At 33.6% G+C, this 21,203-nt stretch overlaps 1 protein-coding gene across 1 annotated transcript in view; it reads right to left on the bottom strand.

Annotated features, from left to right (window-relative positions):
• The window catches only part of MBD2 (methyl-CpG binding domain protein 2), an 80,519-nt gene that overhangs the window by 54,351 nt on the left and 4,965 nt on the right, over positions 1–21,203 (bottom strand). Inside the window, exons 2-4 of the mRNA XM_044681544.1 lie at positions 21,022–21,199; positions 9,240–9,399; positions 2,226–2,363 (exon numbers count right to left, since the gene is read on the bottom strand). Of these exons, the coding sequence (XP_044537479.1) occupies positions 2,226–2,363; positions 9,240–9,399; positions 21,022–21,199 (476 nt within the window). The remainder of the gene's footprint in view (positions 1–2,225; positions 2,364–9,239; positions 9,400–21,021; positions 21,200–21,203) is intronic.

Below are 21,203 nucleotides of genomic sequence, written 5' to 3'. Positions count from 1 at the left end.
CCAAAATAGAATCTTCTCTCAGACTTAAGATATTGAGAAAGGAACTACTGAACAATATCAACTTAATGTTTATGCAGAAGATAAAGAAGGGGAAAAATAGAAAATAATCCTATGATAATTAAATTTTGTTATCCAGGGAAAATTTCTACCCAAAAAAGGAGTAAAGATAAAACTAGGAAATAGTTTAATAGATGTCAGAAGTATTTTCCACCCTAATTTTAATACTTCCTATCTACACAAACAAGAAAGGAAGATCAAAAACTACAACTTAAGTTGATTAAATAATTTCATTTTGTTTGTTTGTTTAAAGCCAAGCTCAAGTCATCTTGAAATCTTTGAAATAATTCTTCCATTTCTCACTCTTTGAAGCCATTTTAATTATCAAAATGTATGGTTCAAAAAATAAGATAACATATATAAGGCACTTTGGAAACCTTAAAGTACTAAATAAATGCTAGATATTATTGTTATTAAAATGCATTTGTCACTAGATTTGTCCCTCAAATGACTAAATGACTACTCATTTTGTTCTATGATCAAGACGCTGACTGAATGTGCTCTGGCAATGAAAGGATGAGGATGGAGCCTATAAAATAGTATCTCCTCTACATAAGAAACCAAAATCTGCAATCAAAAATGTATTATTTAAAGATATCATTCCACCTTCTTTATCTTTTAAGCCCACGCCCCCTCCCTTAAAGGAAAAGTCTTACCCAATTATGTACTAAAAATCATCACTAAATGAAAATCTTTTGGATAGGAGAGGATTTTTAATCACCAAAAAGCCAAAGGACAAGATGTTCAAGACTCTAGACAGTATCTGAAAAAGAAAATAATCAGAAGAATTTTACCCAAAGAGACAAAGTTCTGAATGGTTGAATTCCTTCACTGTTGTAACGAATGTACTAGATCCAACCACCAGCAGTTTGATGACTATCACTATCACAGTGATCAAACAGAAGTTCAAAGCCTGGTACCAAAAAAAATGAATGGCTCAAAAGAAAACCTAAGTGGTGACAAGAACCTAAAGGCACATGCAGGTATGCATCTTTTAGACTGGATGTGATACACTTACATGGCCCCTGTTGATTCTCTTGGGGACCAACAGTAAAGCAAGTTTAGACCTTCAATTCTTGAGACATCTATAGCAAGAGGCTGATCCAATGTGGCTCCAAATATCTTCTGTTTTCCTGGCTCACCTGAAGAGGAAAAAACACTACAGAGGATGTGGGAACTGAATTTCTTTATGTACAGTCTCTTCTAGAGCAACTGTCTGAAAGTTTGGCCAAATCCTTATGAAGTCTGAAGATGAAAAATTTAAAGGACTAATGAAAACTAAAATTAAAATGAAAGGGTAGAATGAGGCAACTGAATTTGAAAGGGAATGAAAGAGGCAAAGTCAAAAGTTGCAAGTAAATCAGTATTTTCTGTTCCTTAGGTAGGAAGAAGTAGGAAAAAAGAGAACATAATTATTGATTGTTGTCTTTACCCCAAACTACCACTAAAAACTGATGAAGTAGCTAAATATTTCAAACACCAACAGGAATAAAAGATCTCTCTAAATCTTTGAAAATTTTGAAATGTGTCTCTCTCTCTTTTCTGACTATATAACATTATTATGCAACAGGCAGGTCTTTCTGATAATAACTGCATATTTTAATTTCTGAGAATAGATTCTGTTAGTGAATAGCTGAATATAAAGATGAAAGGGAATTTAAATTAAATTTTATAAAAATGGAGAATGTACAATGTACAGAATATAACATACTATTTTGATTTTTAAATTATTTCATATAATAAAGGGTACTTAATGAAACAAGGAATAAAAAAGTCAGTTCTGAACTAATAACAAAGTCTTTTATTAAAAATAAATAAATTTTACATTTTACCCCCTTATGAAACACTACCCTTTTAAATTTAAGGATGTAATGCAATCAACTTGATATTCATTACTGTCAAACTATTAAAGTTTACATGTAAATAAGTATCCAAAAATTATCCAAAAGGTAATATTACAAATTATATATGAATAGCATAAAAATAAATTCCACAAAATGTCATTAAATTTGATTTTATAAGTATTATATATCTTTACTTTATCATTTTTGTCATTCTCTAGCATGTAAAATTTAATTTGCAAATGTAATAAAAATCCATATCAGTTTACTCGAATTTCTTTAAAATAGTCCTGAATTGTAACCCTGGAAAACTGATGTTACCCTTACCTGACGTGGTTGTTCATTCATTCGTTGAGGGTCCGATTTTACTTTATTACTAGGATGGTTCGTAACTTTAGTTACAGGTTGTTTGAAAATAGATGCTGTCTGTCTAATTGGCAATGTTGTATTCAAGTCTGGTTTACCCTGCAAATGTAAAAATAATTCTTTAATTGAAAAAAATAAAAGACAAGAAGACAATCAAATTAATTCATTTTTATTTAGTTGTGAAATGGTATACTAAAAATAATACTAATCTTGAAATATAAAGAGCGGGGTACTAACTTTGACTCTACCTGTGTGGACTTTATTAAAGCTGTGTGACCTTTAAAAAGAATTTAACTTCTTGGGGCCTTAAGTTTTTCTCAATGGTAAAATGAGGGGACTAAACTTTGATATTCCTTCCAAGTCTAAATGTCCTAATTCTATGAAATATGTATTCTAATCAGATTATGTCAAACTTCTAAGTTAACCTTCTTTTCACTTTAAATACTCTGACATAAACTTACTTATGCAGGGTGTCTCAGCTCAAATTTATATTTGTAGCACAAACATAGTGTTTGTGCCCTCCCTTTAAAGGTCACATTATATCCTGGAGAGCTGGAATGAGAGCAAAACAATTTGGGGTGGCAAAAAGGAATGTTCTTTTTTCCCCCATTAAATAGTTTACTATCTTTCTTCTTGAGCTAAAAATGTCTTCTTTTTTATCAATACCTTACATATTCCTATTTTCAAAATATTTACATGCTTAAAATGTGCTTACATATGTTCCATTAGTATTCTCAAAAAGTTATCTGATGTGATGTGAAAAATGATTTAATCTCTGTAAACACTGACTTCAATGAAAAAAATCTATTCTATACAGTTGAAGATCAATTTAAGGGAAACTGTATACCTTAATACTTTAATAAGTATATCCAGATATAAATATCTATGCCACTTACACATTCCAGCTATCACTTCCCTCACAAGTCATAACCATATCCTCTTTATATCTCACTGTGGGTTTATACAACTTCCTCATCTCCACCACCAAATAATCAGACTGCTTATACTTTAATGTTCAAAAGTATCTTATTCTTCTATAGCTTAATCATTAATATTTCTTTCATCTAGGTATAAAATCATTTTTAGTGTTCCCATGCAACCTAGTTTTCAAAACTGTTGTTGTTAATCAGTTGTTTCAGTCTTATCCAACACTTCCTGACTCCATTTGAGGTTTTCTTAGCAAAGACACTAGAGCAGTTAAGACATTTCCTTCCCCAGTTCTTTTTACAGATAAGGAAACTAAGGCAAGCAGGGATAAGCATCTTGCCCAGGGATATACAGCTAGTGTTCTAAAACCAGATTTAAACTCAAAAAGCAAGATTTCCTGACTTCAGGCCTTGTACTCTATCCATGGATAAAATTACTTAATTTTACTTGTTAAAAAAACTTTTTTCTCACACCATGAGTTATAAAGTAAAAAAAAAATCTCCCAAGATTTCAGATTTTTTAAAAACACATATATTTAACACAACTTTACAAACATCTATTAAGTATCTACTGTGTGCAAGGCACTGTACCAGGCATTGAGGATACAAAGTCAAAAATAAAAACAAAAAAAAATTTGTGTTCTTAAGGAGCCAACATTATATACTAGGAACAAACAAAACACAAAAGCAAAATTACTAGAGAGATATGAGTGGGAAAGGGGGTAGAACAGGAAAAACTTCAAAGATGTGGCATCTATCCTCTGCTTTAAAGGAAGACGGCAGTTCTATAATATATAAGTGAAAGGAGCATTCAAGACCCAACTAACCTCTTGTGTAAAAGAACTGATCAAGAGGATGGAATGTCATATGTAAGGAACAACTAGAAGCCAGTTTAATGGAAATGGAGACTATATAATGGAGAATACGAATAGAAGCAAGAGTGTGCAAGTATTTTTAAATGCCAGAATTAAGATTTTGTATTTTATTCTAGAAAACAAGGGCATGACATGTCTAGCTGAATTCATATACAGTCTTAATTATCTCACTAGCTGAATGATGCTGGGCAAATCATTTAACCAATATCTTTCTCAATAGTAAATTCAGAATAATAGAACGCCTACCTTGCAAAGTTGTTATGAGGATCAAATGGGCTAATATAAATAACTAAGTGTTTTGCAAACCTTAGAGTACTCTAAAAATGCTAGTTATTATAAAAGGCAGTAAAGAGAACAGAAGGCCAGAAAGAATCATACACAAGGACAACAGCTTTGGAAGTTATACACTGAATCTACTATATACTTTTTAAAACAAACTATATATTATTAGATATTCACAGTTTCATGTACAATCCTCTTTTATTATATGTATTAAAATATTAATTTAATTTGAAGCTTAAGTTCAGAATAAATGAATGTGTGTATACTCATATAAATGTATATACGAACCTGGGTGAGTGGAAAGAAGAGAGTAGATTTGAAATTTAGTGGAGGTAGAATTGATTTAACAACTAATGGGATATGAGAATTGAAGAAGATTCTAAAACTGTGAATCTGAAGACTGAGAAAATGGTGGTATCAACATAAATGAGGATGGGTTTGGGGTAAAATGCAATGAGTTCAACTTGGAACACATTGAGTTTGAGATGCCTATAAACCATGGACCTTTCCTGTGAAGTTTACAGAAGGAAGTTCACAATATGTCACTAGAGTTCAGCAGTAAAATGAATGCTACATATTTAGATTTAGAAGTCATCTGCATATTAATAATTAAGTCCATGGGTAGTAAGGTCACCAATGGAATGAAAATAAACAAGAAATAAGTCCAGGCCAAAGCCTTGGGAAATAACCACACCTACTCCAAAAGAAGAGAATAACAGTGTAGCAAAAGAAGACTAAGTATGAGGTATAAGACAAATAAGAACAGAACAATGACAGAACAAGGTCATAAAAGCCAAGCCAGATGAGAATATGGATAAGGGGAGCGTTCCACAATGTTCACATTAGGTTAACTGGTATATCATGAATGAAATTGATGTCTGTCTAGATGCCACAACAATACCTATATACTATAGTTAGAAAGAGCTTCACAAAAATTAAAGCTAATGGAAAAATCTTGACTCACAATATTAAATGGATAGGAATAGTATCCTTAAATATCATTGTTTCTGGTACATTAATGTACTGTTGTTAAGGGCTATGAGTTCAAACATTCTAGAAAGAAAATGGAAATGATCAAATAAAATATTCATGGTTATAATAACCCCTAAAGAAGTCAGAGACAGAAAGACCCTAAATATAACAAAACATTCATTGCAGTACTTTTTGTGGCAGCAAAGAAATGGAAATAAAGTAGATGTCCAGTGATTGGAGAATGGTCAAGTTGTATTACATGAATGTAATGGGATATTACAATATTGTAAGAAATGATGACTGTGAAGAATTCAGAAAAGCATAGAAACATACATAAACCGATTCTGAGTAAAATAAGCAGAACCAGGAAAATAATAAATACAATGACCATAAAAATGTAAATAGAAAAGAAAAAGAATTTGAACATTATGTAACTATTATGAACCAGAAACAGAATTGAGAAAATCCACCTCCTTTAATTGCAGAGATGGAATGGAGGTGAGTGTTTTGGAATATCAGAATCTGTTCATCTGTTATTTGGTTTTGCTGAACTATTTACTATGTTTGTTTTCCTCTTTTTCTTCTTTGGTACAAGGATTGCTCATAGGATATATTCAGAAATGAAAGTGATATAAAGACAAAAAAAGAAAGCAATAAATATAAGATTTTTTAAAATTCAGTCTACAAAATTAGTCAAAGCTCATTGTTTTCTACCCTTAAAAAATAATTCTAGCTTTAAAAAGTCTAAACTTCCCCCCCAACAAAAAAAACTAACCTGGATATATTTTTAGACTACCATAACCTATATATATAGAACAATCTCCAACTTACTAACAGGTTGTTTCAAAAGTTCTCATAAATTGGTTATTTGGAAATCAGAATGAATTCCTGTAGAGAAACAATGTTACAAATGGTAAGTTCACAAGCTACCACATAAACTCATGTAACCCATAAGGTACTTAGAAGTCTTGTATTTTACTAATCATACTATAGAATTTAAATACAATGTGCAACAATATTTCTATAGGATTTCTCATTCAGGACTCCTTTACCTCCTTTCAGCTCTCGAACTACTGGGCAAGAGGAATCTGGGGAAGGAGACTCCAACCATGGTCAGAAAGGGAGAGATGAAGTCATAGGACTTATGAACCACACGCATAAGAGAACTAATAAGAAGCTACATTGCATGAGCATCTTAGCTACTCTTTGGCTGTAATGGGTCAGTTATTCCCATTCTTTTCTTCTAATGATCTGCTTGTTTCCCCTACTATGACCACTACCCTCTTTTTCCTGTACCAGAGTAGAAGGAAACCATTTGAAATACATTTTTTACCATTACTAATAATAAGGGAAGAAAGACAGAGAATAAACCACTCCAGTCTATCTCCCTTTCCTTTTTATCCCTTTTTTAGACTCCATAGGAAGAAAATGGAGACACATTAATGATTAGTCTTTGTATACAAAAGCATGAAGATTTATGTACAAAGTAAAATCAGATTCAAACTATCAGAGCACCTTATCTTAGGAACTATGGTAGAGAAAGAGGCTCTAAGATAATCACTTCTAGATTCAGGTTGAAGAGATGGAATGTTGCTGAACATTGCTACAACTAGTGCTAGAACGCAAAAACCATAAGCACTGATAGCCAGGAAAGTGAGGAAATGAGTGAACATAAATGAGAGTTTATCCTCTCCTGCTTTACTTAATATGACCATTTCCATCATAGCAAGTTTTTTTCCTCCTTCTAAATATTTTGGAAAAGAATAAAAAGCTAGACAAGGTAAGAGTGGATAGCACTAGGCACTGGAGAACAAGAGAATTGGAACAAAAGTTTATTAAGCATCTATGTGCCAAACACTCTCCCAGGTTCTTTAGAAATATTACCCTATCTAACCAATGAAAGAAGAGTGAATACAGACAAAAGAGAAAGAAAAACAAATTCCAAATGATAAAAATAAAAAGCCTCCTTTTTTTTTCAATTGAGTATCATTCTCTCTTATGAATTCAGCCACAAAATCTTCCCCATTTGATATCCCCAGTAAATTTTTTTTTGGTACTGGATCTCCCTATCTAGCCTATACCTTAAGAGGCCACTCACAAGCCTGATTCCACTACTGAGAATCATGCAAAATCTTTAACCTGCTGTTTCAAACCTGGGTCAACTTGCATTTCTTTAGGTAGCCTAGTGGCCCTTTCCTCAAGCGGGTTCATTGGACAGGTACTGAACTAAGTATGGGCACTCAATTGTTTTTAACCCTACAAGTCCTGAGGTCAAGCAATCCTCTAGCCCCAAACTCTCCAATTTCATTATCTCCTTTCTAGTTTCAATGCTCTAGCACAATAGTTCATTACCATCAAACAGGACTACTGAAATAACCTTCTACATTTTGCTCATCCTCGTTTTTTATACTTCCTGGTAGAATAATATCCCTTATGCACAGAGAAGGTTATGTCATTCCTCTCCTCAAAATCCTCCAAGAACAATACAAAATTAAATAATTCCTTGGCCTAGTTTTCAAGACTTTCACAATTTGGCATCATCCTACCTTTCCAGTCTTACTCCTATTGTTCCCACTTCCATGTGTTCTGGGATAAAGCCAAATTGGATGACTTCTCTTTTTCCCCTATCATTTTCTACCTCCAAGCTTTTGCTCATATCACCACCTAACTAAAATGTTTGCTGACCAATCTAAAGAATTCTTATCAAGCACTTAAAAGTTCAACTAAAGTTCAAATCTGGTCTCAGACACTTCCCAGCTGTGTGACCCTGGGCAAGTCACTTGACTCCCATTGCCCACCCTTATCACTCTTCCACCTAGGAGCCAATACACAGAAGTTAAGGGTTTAAAAAAAAAAAAAAGTTCAACTAATCCAGAAAATCTTCCCTGCTTCCCCTAAATTGGAAATAACCCTAACTCTGACCTCACATAGCATTCTGCACCTCTCTTTGTACCTTTCATGTGTTATCTTCATTTATGCATATATGCATATTCTACTACCAGACTACAAATTGAATAAGGGTAAGGAGATTAGATCTCATTTAAATTTTATGCTTTCCCAGTACATGAAACAGTACTCTGTAAACAACAGTTATAGTAAACATTTGTGATTTTGAACATTAAATTTGTACATAAGTTAAGTCTCCCCAGTGTTTTTAATTTAATTTACACACAATGTTGTCTAACAAACATCTTACTGAAGAGAAGGATGAAGATGCTATAAAGACTAGAAAGTCACAAACACTCTGGAATTCAATTCCTTACCTGTAAAAAAAAGGGAGTTTGACTAAATGACCATTTCCAATTTTAAATCTATGATCTGTCTAATTGAGAAAACAAAGATAAATCATGAACAGAGAAACTTCATATAAGTAACAAATGCAGTGGGCAGCTAGGTGGCTCAGTGGATTGAGAGCCAGGCCCAGAGATGGGAAGTCCTGGGTTCAAATCTGGCCTCAGACACTTCCTAGCTGTGTGACCCTGGGCAAGTCACTAGCCCTTACCACTCTTCTGCCTTGGAGCCAATACACAGTACTGACTTGAAGACAAAAGGTAAGGGTTTTTAAAAAAATAAAAATAAGTAACAAATGCTACTCCACCCCTATTCTCAATTCTCCTAAAAAAAAGTCATGGTATATTTTGCTTTCTCAAAGGGAAATTGAAATGTTTGCTTGAAATGGTTCACAAATAATTCACTTTATATGTAAATATATGCTGCCAAATGTAAATTCTTTACATTTGACATGGTAGATTTATGGGATTATCTTCTTTGAAGAAATTTTTAAAAACACTGATCAGTAAGAATGAAAAAAAGCTAATGACAATCTAAAAATGAAACAAGGAAAAATATGAACAAATATAACATAAAATGTGCTTCAAAGTCCTAAAGAACTTCTATATAACCATAAAAAATAAACAAACCTTATTTTGATTGAGAGGATCATTCCGTAGTCTCTGTTTATTTTTCTGTAATTTACTAGGCATCATCTTTCCAGTTCTGAAGTCAAAACTGCTGAGATCAACAGTATTTCCCAGGTACCTTGCCAACTGAGGCTTGCTTCTGAACTTCTTACCACTTGGGCTAGAAATGAAAAAAAAAAACAACCCATATTTTATTTTATAGCAATTGTATTCTGTATCCTCAGACTTCTGAAATATAGTGTTATCTTCCTCCTGCCTTTTCTCTCTGCCTAGCTCCAAAATCAATATGATAATAATATCACCTGTATATGCCTTCCTATACTAAAGAATAAAAGTTATTTTTAAAATAGAATATTCCTTTACCTACTTTGTATAAAACTTAGTTATAAAGTACTATTCATGAGTACAAAAGAGAGAAAAGAAGTCATTTTACTTTTTTTCAACCAAAAATAACTAACCATTGATTACTACCATCAATTATACCCAAAAAAATACCAAAAAAGGTATATGCCACATTGTGATTTACAATGCTTTGTCAAGTGATTTCCATAATGATGTTTTTTTTTGTTTGTTTGTTTGTTTTTTGTTTTTTTTTTAAACCCTTGTACTTCAGTGTATTGTCTCATAGGTGGGAGAGTGGTAAGGGTGGGCAATGGGGGTCAAGTGACTTGCCCAGGGTCACACAGCTGGGAAGTGGCTGAGGCCGGGTTTGAACCTAGGACCTCCTGTCTCTAGGCCTGACTCTCACTCCACTGAGCTACCCAGCTGCCCCCCATAATGATGTTTTTTAAACCCTTACCTTCTATCTTAGAATCAATACTAGATATCAATTCCAAATCAGCAGAATGGTAAGAGCTAGGCAGCTAGGGTTAGTGACTTACCCAGGTCACACAGCTAGGAAGTGTCTAAGGCCAGGTTTGTCACCTAGCTGCCCCTCTATAATGATTTTTAAAGAGACCTTGAAGATCCTCCACCTTAGAATTGTTCAATTCCAAAATACATAGCCAGTAATAAGTGTTTTTTAAAGGAAAAAAAAGATTAGCAGAAGTGCTAATAATATGAGTCTACAGTTCGGTGTAACATTTGGGAAAATAATGTGGCAACTTGCAATAAGAATCACAAAACTAAGCATATCTTTTGATCAAGTGATTCCATTGCAAGGTCTCTATCCCAAAAAATTATATTATAAATAAAATTATAAGGACAATGTACAAAATTGTACAAAATATTCATATTTGCTCCAATTGTAATAGCAAAAAAATATGGAAACTGTCCAATAATTAAAGAATGACTAAAGTATGTTGATTAAAAAAAAACAAAAAATATATTTTTCAATCAGTATAGAAACAATATGAATTAAAAGAAAAAAGTAGGAAAGAAAAGGTAAAGAAGAGTATAAGTATCCTAACTACAATTATATTTTTTTAAAAGAAAATGGATAAAAAGGTAACAATTTCAGCCAGGTCTAGAAGGAGATATACAACAAAGCCACTTTCTTTTTCTGTTTTTTTTTTTTTCATAATGATTTTCTCTTGTTAAAGGCCAGGAATTAGACAAGTCTTACTTTGTATGTTGATTGTCATTATTGACAGTTATAGAGTTCATAATAATTTTTAAAGACAAAATGATTGAATAGGACTTTCAACTCTCTTTTGAAAGCAATAACCCCTTTTAGAGATATTTATTAGCCCAGAAAATGTTAGACCCTCATTTTAGTAGATCATATCACCACTAAAGTTAGAAAAAACAAAGTATCAAGGAGTTAAAACTATGGTCAAGTAATAAAAACTGTTTGCTATTGATGAACTGCCCAATTTCTAAGTCCACTGCCTCAAAACATATAAAGATGAAGAAAAATTTGTCTCATAGAGACACTTCAAAGTTGAAAATTTTCAATAGCAACAAATTTTAACAAATTAAATTCAGTTCCCTCTCTCTAAAAGATCTCTTAATAAAGACTAAATGTAGGATAAAGAAATAAGTAATAATTGGGGGGAAAAAACCTCAATCCACATTTTTTTTAATTACATGTGCTAAGTATAGTTTTCTTGGACCTAGATATCCTGTTGCTAGAGTATATACCCCAAGGAAGTTAAAAGATAGAAAGGTCTGAGAGAAACCAAAAACCATTTCCCAAAAGTCTTTCCTACCGCTTTAGCACTGAGACTTCGGAACACTATATTTATAACACCTTTAATGACACCAAAGAATTTAGGGAAAGGAGGAGAGGAATAGCTGCTCGCTTATTGAGGGATGGTCAAGCAAAATGTTATAGAGAAAAACAATAGAATACTACTATACCATAAAACATGACTAATATAAAGAATTTATAAAAGCATATGACTTCTGGGAAATAATAATAGCTAGCATCTATAGTACCTACTATGTGCCAGATACTTTGAACAATGCTTTACAAATACTATTTCATTTCTAATTAATAGTAAAGGAAGTGAAGGCAGTTAGGTGGTTCAGTGGTTGAGAGCTAGGGCTAAAGATAGGAGATCCTAGGTTCAAATCTGACCTCAGATACTTCCTAGCTATGTGATCCTGGACAAGTCACTTAATCCCTACTGCCTGACCCTTTACTACTCATCTTCCTTAGAACCAATACATAGTATTGATTCTAAGAAGGAAGGTAAGTGTTTTTTATAAAATAGTAAAGAAAACAGATCCAGAGAAACAATATATACAATTATTATAACCTAAATTTTAAAACACACTGAAAAAAAATCTGAATGCTGTTTAATCATAATGATCAAGCTTGATAGAGTAATGAAGTATGAATACGAATAATGCATACATTTTCAAATTTGGTTGATATGCTAGTTATGTGGTATTGGAAATTTGGGGGTCCTTGAACTAATTTTGAGGTCCCTGATCTAAACTTCCTATGGACATTTAGGACTCTTTCAAACCACATTTCCCAAGAGTCAACTGGCTTCCTCTCTTGCATAATCACGTGGAGAGGAAGCCTAATAACATAGACAGAAGGATAAATAGTGAGAGGTTGGATTGTCACTTCCTCTTTGGTGACTTGGAACTGAGCAAGATGGGGAAGGGAGATAACAGGACATGGGTCTTTCAAATTGACTCTTAGCATGGCAGGGGGCTTCAATTTTCTAATGGATACCAATAAATCTTTTAAAACCCTAATATTTTTAATTCTATCCTTTTATATCCATTTTATTTCTTACAGTTATTATTTCTAAAATTCCTTTTTCTTCCATCTTTATCTCTGTTAAAAAGGATGGCTAACTGGGTAGATGAGTGGGCAAGGAATATATATTAGAAAATGAAGGTGATATCAAAAAAAGATAATGTACTTTTAAAAATTTAGTCTAAAAATAAAAATTAATGGACTTCTTAAAACCAAATAGCAAATAAATAAGTGCTATTTGAAATCTAAGACCAATTATCTCAGGCTCAAATTTTGTGTGGTTTTAACAGAAAGACAGAGAGAATATTCCAGTTACACATTCCTCTAAACATAGAAACAAAAGCTTGGTAGAACTAAAAAAAAAAAACAAAAAAACTTGCAAATATATACCAGAACCACCATCTTTGAAAACCAGGAGGGAATAGGAAGGTGATACTCTCAATAGAAATAAGTGAGTTAGGGAAAAGGGGAGATTTGGGAAAAAAAAATAAAATTAATTCTAATTTAAACATACTAAGTTGAATTTGAGATGCTTATGAAATGTCCAATTGGAAATTTTAATAAGGATTTAATAAAGAGGGATGAAAGGTCAGAAGAGAAACTAAGGCTGGACATAATAGAATTTTCTGCAAAAAAATAATATCACTGACTGCATAAAAACCATTTCATTATTTTATTCACTTATCTGTAAAGAAGTCTTATTGTCACAGGAGAATATAAGCACCTTGAGACCAAGGTTTACCCCACTTAAAAAAATTTTTTTTGAATATCCAGTATCTGACATAAAGTAAGGGCTTAATAAATGCCTACTAATTTTGAATTACAAAGATTTTGACTCAATATATATATATGCATATACATATATATATATATATTGTAAAATATTGTATGTGTTGTTTTCAAAGCAGGGAATGAGGGGGATGCTTGCTTTTTCAACAAAAACTGCTAAAAAATTTTAAGAAAAGCAGCCTACCAGAGCTATGAAGTAGTAGTGAATCAGTAGAATAGATTAAGTACATAATACACCATAGTAAATCACCATAATAATCTAGTGTTTGATAAACTCAAAAATATTCACTGTAGCATCATCACATTATTAGCCTTTAAGAAAGCCCCTACTTGCTATAATAATGGAACCAAAGCAGAAGAATTATGGTACTGTTAGTATAGCTGTACCCCTATATCTACTGATTCAGTTACTCATGGTTAACAGCAGGTATCCACTTATATTAGTGATTTCAGCTATCTGCAATAGGTCATAGAATACATCTCCAAAAGATATGAGCCCTACTATACAACTCAAAAAACTAAAAAATTGTGCATGCCTTTTGATATATAAACATCACTACTAAGGCTGTATCCCAAAGGGGTGAAAGAAAGAGGAAAGGAACTCAAATGTACAAAAATATCTTCATTCTTTTTGTGGTGGCAAAAAATTGGAAATTAAGGAGATTTCTATCATTTGGGAAATGGCTGATCAAGTTGCTGTATATGATGGTGATGGAATACTATTGTGCTACAAGAAATGAAGAGCAGGCTGCTTTCTTTTTTTTTAATTAAAATAATTTATTTACAAGTATCGCAGCCACTCCCAACATGCTCTCCTCCCCCTATATCATATTAGTCATCATCTGGCAAATAGAAATGAATATATAGATTATGTCTTTCATGTTTCTATTTTTCAGTTCATTCCCTGCAAGTAACATTCATAAATTATTGTTCAAAGTGAAATGAGCAGAACCAGACCACTGTACACAGGAAATGAAACACTGTGGCACAATCAAATGTAACAGACTTTTCTACTAGCAGAAATGCAATGATCCAGGACAATTAAGAGGAACTTATGAGAAAGAACGCTATCAACATGCAGAGAAAGAAAAACATGATTGATCACGTGGTTCGATGGGGATATTATTGGGGTTTTGGCATTAAAAGATAACTCTATTAATAAAATTAACATATCAAAGAGTGATCTCACCTCTAAAGAAGAGTAAATTAAGATAATTATTAAGAAATATTTTGCTCCATTATATGGCAATAAATATGTCAATCTAGGTGAAATGGGCGAATATCTACAAAATATAAATTGTCTAGATTAATGAAAGAGGAAATAGAATACTTAAATAATCCCATCTCAGAAAAAGAAACTGAACAAGTCATCAAGGAACTTCCTAAGGAAAAAAAACCCAGGGGCAGATGGATTCACAAGTGAATTCATTTAAAGAACAACTAATCCCAATATTATACAAACCATTTGATAAAATAAGCAAAGAAGGAGTTTTACCAAATTCCTTTTATGACACAAATATGGAACTGATTCCCAAGCCAGGTAGACAAAAACAGAGAATGAAAACTACAGACCAATTTCCTTAATGAAACACGAATGCAACAATCTTAAATAGAATACTAGCAAAAAGACTCCAGCAAGTGATCATGAGGATTATTCACTATGATAAGGTGGGATTTATGCCAGAATGCAAGGATGGTTTAATATTAGGAAAACTATCCACATAATTGACCATATCAATAATCAAACCAACAGAAATCAGATGATTATCTCAATAGATGCAAAAAAAAAAAAACTTTGACAAAACACAAAACACTCATTCCTATTGAAAACACTAGAAAGTATAGGAGTAGAAGGGCCATTACTCTAAATAATAAGCAGAATATATTAAAAACCTTCAGCAAGTATCTGCAATGGGGGCAAGTTAGAAGCCTGCCCAATAAGATCAGGAGTGAAGCAAGTATGCCCATTATCACCTCTATTATTTAATATTGAACTAGAAACACTAGCAGTAGCAATTAGAGAGGAAAAAGAAATTGAAGGGATTAAAAAAGGCAAAGGAAAACTAAATTATCACTCTTAGCAGATGATATGATGTTATACCTAAGGAATCCCAAAAAATCAACTAAAATGCTATTGCAAATAATTAACAACTTTAGCAGGGTACAAGATAAACCCACATAAATCATCAACATTTCTATATATTTCCAACAAAATCCAGCATAAGGAGCTAGAAAGAGAAACTCCATTTAAAATCACTGTAGTCAATATAAAATATTTAGGAATCTCTCTGCTAAGACTAACTCAGGAATTATATGAACATAAGACAAAACACTTTTCACACAATTAAAACTAGATCTAAGTAACTGGAAAAGCATTAATTGCTCATCGGAAGGACAAGCTAATATAATAAAAATTACAATCCTTCCCAAATTAATCTACTCATTCAGTGCCATATCTATCAAACTACCAAAAAAACTTTTTTATAGAATTAGAAAAAATGTAACAAAGTTCATCTGGAAGAACAAAAGATCGAGATCAAGGGAAATATTAGGAAAAAATGTGAAGGATGGAGGCCTAGGAGTGCCAGATCTTAAACTTTACTATAAAGCAGTGGTCATCAAAACAATATGGTACTGGCTAAGAGACAGAAGTGTAGATCAATAGAATAGACTAGGGGTAAATGACCTCAGCAAGCTAGTGTTTGATCAATCCAGAGATCACAGCTTTTGGGAAAAGAACTCGCTATTTGACAAAAACTGCTGGGGAAATTGCAAAATGGTATGGGAAAAATTAGGTTTAGATCAACATCTTTCGCCCTATATACTAAGATAAATTCAAAATGGGTAAATGACTTAAATATAAAGAATGAAATCATAAATAAATTAGGTGAACATACAATAGTATACCTATCAGGTCTGTGGGAAAGGAAGGAATTTAAGACCAACCACGAGATAGAGAACATTACAAAATGTAAAATGAATGACCATGATTATATCAAATTTAAAAGATTTTGTACAAAAAAAATGCAACCAAAATTAGAAGGAAAGCCACAAACTGGGAAAACATTTTTATTACAAAACTCTCTGATAAAGGTTTAATTTCCCAAATATATAAGGAATTAAGTCAAATACAAAAAAATCAAGCCATTCCCCAATAGACAAATGGTCAAGGGACATAAATAGCAGTTTTCACATGAAGAAATCAAAACTTATCAATAAGCACATGAAAAAGTGTTCGAAATCCCTCCTGATTAGAGAAATACAAATTAAAACAACATTGAGGTACCTCCTCACACCTAGCAGATTGGCCAATATGACAGCAAAGGAAAGTGATAAATGTTGAAGGGGATGTGGCAAAATTGGGACTCTAATACACTACTGGTAGAGTTGTGAATTAGTCCAACCATTCTGGAGGGCAATTTGGAACTATGCGCAAAGGGCTTTAAATGAATGCCTGCCCTTTGACCCAGCCATACCATTGTTGGGTTTGTACCCCAAAGAGATAATAAGGAAAATGACTTGTTCAAAAATATTTATAGCCACGCTCTCTGTGGTGGCAAAAAATTGGAAAATGAGGGGGTGCCCATCAATTGGGGAATGGCTGAACAAATTGTGGCATCTGATGGTGATGGAATACTATTGTGCTGAAAGAAACAATGAACTGGAGAATTTCTATGTGAACTGGAAAAACCTCCAGGAATTGATGCAGAGCAAAAGGAGAAGAACCAGGAGAACATTGTACACAGAGGCTGAGATATTGTGGCACAATCGAATATAATAGGCTTTCCTACTAGCAGCAATGCAATGACCCAGGACAATCCAGAGGGACTGATGAAAAAGAACATTATCCACATCAATTGAAAGAACTGTGGGAACAGAAAAGCATAAGAAAAACATATGATCAATCATGTGGTTCGAAAAGGATGTGATTGGTATTCTGATGTTAAAAGATCATTCTACTGCAAATATGCATAACATGAAATAGGTTTTGAACAATGATACATGTATAACCCAGTGGAACTGCTTGTCAGCTCCGAGACAGGGGAGGGAAGGTGGGAAAAATCAAGAATCATATAACCATGGAAAAATATTCTAAATAAATTTTTTTTAAAAAAGAAAGAAAATTAGATCCAACATTTTGTTAACCACAGATGTGCATTAGTTTATTATCTTGAAAAACTATCCAATGATTCCAGGGTCTTTTTCAGGGGGCGGTAATTGATAGTTCTGCATCAGCAAATTCAGACTTGCTGTTGTAAGCAGTAGGGAGTTAAGTCTTACAGTGATATGCAGAATTTAAAAACTATGGTCAGCGTGATCAGCTAGGAGACTATTAGAATAGTGCACTTAACATAGTACCTTCCATATAGCAAGCACTTAAATAGATGCTTGTTGACTGACAGCAGAAAGAGAATGATAAAAATGTTTTTCCGCTGTCCTCAAAAAACATCCCTTTAAAAAAATAAAACCTGAATGATATCATGACAGTTAATATAATATCAATAATACTGACATGTCTTATTAATTGACGAACAAAGGCTGTTCCTACTGAAACCTAGTAGTTTCCAAGAGCAGTTCAAATTGTTCCACAATTGAAAACTGTCATAAATAACTATTTTTTGTTCAATTAATAAGTGCCAACCACACCCTTTTAACAGACATTGATTTGTTAAAAATCAACCTCCCTCGGGGCTACTACATCAAGAGTTTAACATCTGCATGAACAATGTATGCAGGTGTTCAGATTACCACTCAGAATTCACTCTTACCCCTTACACACCCTACTCCTCTCTATAGATCAAATTACCTAGTCTTATAGCAGATGCCATGGGTATGGGATGGGTGGGTAATGGTAAACCTCAGGTAGGATATGAGGATAAAGGAAGGGATAATAAATATTAACTTGGGAGGAGATATAATGGGCATTATTACTAGCAAGTCAAATAAAAATAAACTCTTACAAAAGAATTTTTCCTTCCTAACTAAAACTAACAATAGTACTAAAATACAAAGTTGTTATAAAAAGTGACTGGTATACATAGCTATAATATCACAGATATGCTGTACACACAGCACATACTATGTATATGACAAGCATATGCTTTGGAATTTAATAAAATTGAGATATCATGTTTAATACTTTGTTGCTGCTTGAACTAAATACTCTGTGGTAGAAATCAATCTGGAGAAGGAACACAAAGAATGCCCAAAATCATTAACAAAATAGCTTTATCTTAAAAGTAGCATTTTAAAAGAACAAACAGAAACTAGACTATCTTTACTTTTAGTATTCACATAACAATTTTGAAAACCAGTAAAATCATCATTTCATATGTTTTTTCCATAACTTTTATTCTAATTTTTACAAAAAAGTCATGTAACTAAAAGTTACAACATATTTTTAAAAAAGATACCCACAACTAGTTACTATTTAAATAACTCTAACTTACACTGAAATAATGTGGACTTCTTAACCAAAAGGCAGTTTGAATAAATACCTCATTCTAAAAGCAAATAAAATGTATCACTGGGGAATGCCACAGGAAAATAAGTTCAAAGCCAAAGGTTTTCTATTGAGGACACTTGCTGGTTGCCTAGCTCTATAAGAGATCAATATTGGGCACAGACATTCCTGTCAAATTTAATAGCTTATTCAATCTCAACAAAGTACAGTTCATAGCATACTGTGTATACCATCTAGAGGAGGATGCCCAGAAGAATCTAACAGAAAACTGGAAGGCCAGAATTTGGAAACTTAGGAAGCCAGAGTAATAATTATGATTGGCCCTGAATGCAATGTTTTACTAGAATGAACTTAAGGAGGTAAGAAGTATTTTCTAACATTAAGGAATTTTGTATAATCTTTTATTGAAAATGTACATTCTTTCTATGAGATAAACATAAATTTGTTGGTGGGAATAATAAAATGTCTAGAAAAACAACATCATATGCTTGTTTTAAACAGTTTTTCATTGTCTTTTTTTTGTTTCAAGACCAATGGAGTCAGGCCAGATGAGAGAATGCTATCTATTGCTATATTTCCTCCTAAACAACTCCAAGAATTGAGATTTGCTGAAATGCTGACTTTTCTGGATGTCTATACATGGATAACAAGTTGAGTGGATTATGTGGTAAGGAAAAATTAATCAATAATTACCAACTACCATGAAATAATACTTTATATTTAAATATGCTAAACCATCCTTCAGCAAATTAGAATCAGCAACCATATCCTGACATATACTTTGAAAAACTCTACATCTGTCCCAGTTTCATCAAATAGAGACACAAAAATACGCATCTTCAAAAAGATAATAACTAAGTGGATGTCAAAGACAGAAAACAAAAATCACAAAATTCAACCCCACTTCATTAAATTCTTAGGAAGTATCAACATTCTAACTTAATAAAGAGCAATTCTCTGAGAGAGAAAAAAATTAGTCTACTAAAATAGAATACTGAAAATTGTCATTAAATGTAATAAATTCATTTTTATTGTTCCACTAACTGAAGACTGTGGGCAAACAATAGAATTACCTATTGTGAAGTAGTTCCACTGACATCATAAGACATAGCTGCTTTGTTGCCTGGCTTATTAAGTCATCAAGCCTAACATGTATGCAGACACAGCATGACTAACAGGGTCCTAAAACGATTGTTTTTTTAAAGGTGAAAAGGGAATTCTCTGAAAAAAGAAGTAGTGAAGAGGGGATTAAATAATTATCACTGAGTGTTATGAAGAGTAATAAAGCAAAAGATGCTGATTAGCTATTCTCAGTTTCTACTGGAGGAAAGAAGGGGGTAAAAAACTTCCTGATGGTGAATGTTGCTAAATTCTTGAAAAAACTGCCAAGAAATATTGAGCAATCTTTTCTGGAGATATGAGTAATTAATTACCCACCAGATTACAAAGTTGAGACTAATTCATTTTTAGTGAGCTAAATGAACTTAACTGATTTTTTAAAATGAGAACGAGGAAGGAGAAAGGGCCCTCAAACTACTACTATTGGACTGTTTTAGAGACAACCCAAAGACTCTAGAAAGGTTCTTTTCTGCTGCTCATCCATGCTGGGAAGGTTATGTTGCTCCTCTGAACCACTAAAACTTTGCTACTACTACTTAAGTTTCAAAGGAGAACATGGTCCTGTTCTATATTAAAGAATAAAAAAGTAACACTAAACATTCTACACTAACTAACCTGTGAAACTTCCCTGAATGGTACAAGTAACTAAAACTTTGTTACTATATATCCGCATATATACATATATGTGTGTGGGTCTGTACACACACCTAGTATTTCCACATGTGTATGATTAAACACTCCTGTGATTAATCTGTGGCTGACTGGGATGGTAGCCAGTAATGACTTAGTTTTACAGTTCTAGTGAACAGCACCTTCTTTTAACCCTTCAATAGCCTAACTGGACAACCACAGTAGCCTAACTCGCCTCTCTTCAAACCTAACTTCTTGTGGTATTTAAAACCACATGCCCTAACTGACCTCCTTCAAATCATACAGGGCTCCTGGACCTATCTTTGCTCTTCTCTAGTCCCCTATATCTTAGCCAAAGGCTCCAGCAGATCCTAAAACGAGCACCGCGCTAACCAAGCGCAGCCTCCCTCCTCACGCCCAAATCCACAGCTGTCACAGCCTACCCTGAGTCCTAGGCCACTAGCCCTGACCCTTGACCTAAGGCCCCTGTCCCTGGTGCTCGCTCCAGCCCCTGTCCTTGGTCCTCAGACTACATCCCATCACCTTCCTTCATTCCTTCCCCCAAAACCTTTCCCTCCCTACGAACCCCAACCCCCGTAAGTCCCCCGCCCCCGGGGCGGTACCTGAAGTAGTAGACATCGCTCTTGCCGGCACTGAGCCCAGATTTTCGGATCACTTCCTCCTTCTTCCATCCGGGGGGGAGGGCCGGGCAGTCCATCCTCTTCCCGCTCTCCGGGGCCCGGGGTCCCCTGGGCCCCGGCCCCGCGCTCCCAGACGGGGAAGGGACCGGCTCCCGCCGGGGGGC

The sequence above is a fragment of the Gracilinanus agilis genome, chromosome 1 (genome assembly GCF_016433145.1).
Source record: "Gracilinanus agilis isolate LMUSP501 chromosome 1, AgileGrace, whole genome shotgun sequence".
In the NCBI taxonomy this organism is placed as follows: Eukaryota; Metazoa; Chordata; class Mammalia; order Didelphimorphia; family Didelphidae; genus Gracilinanus; species Gracilinanus agilis.
The sequence above is the reverse complement of the archived record's forward strand: the minus strand, read 5'-3'. Positions and strand labels throughout refer to the sequence as shown.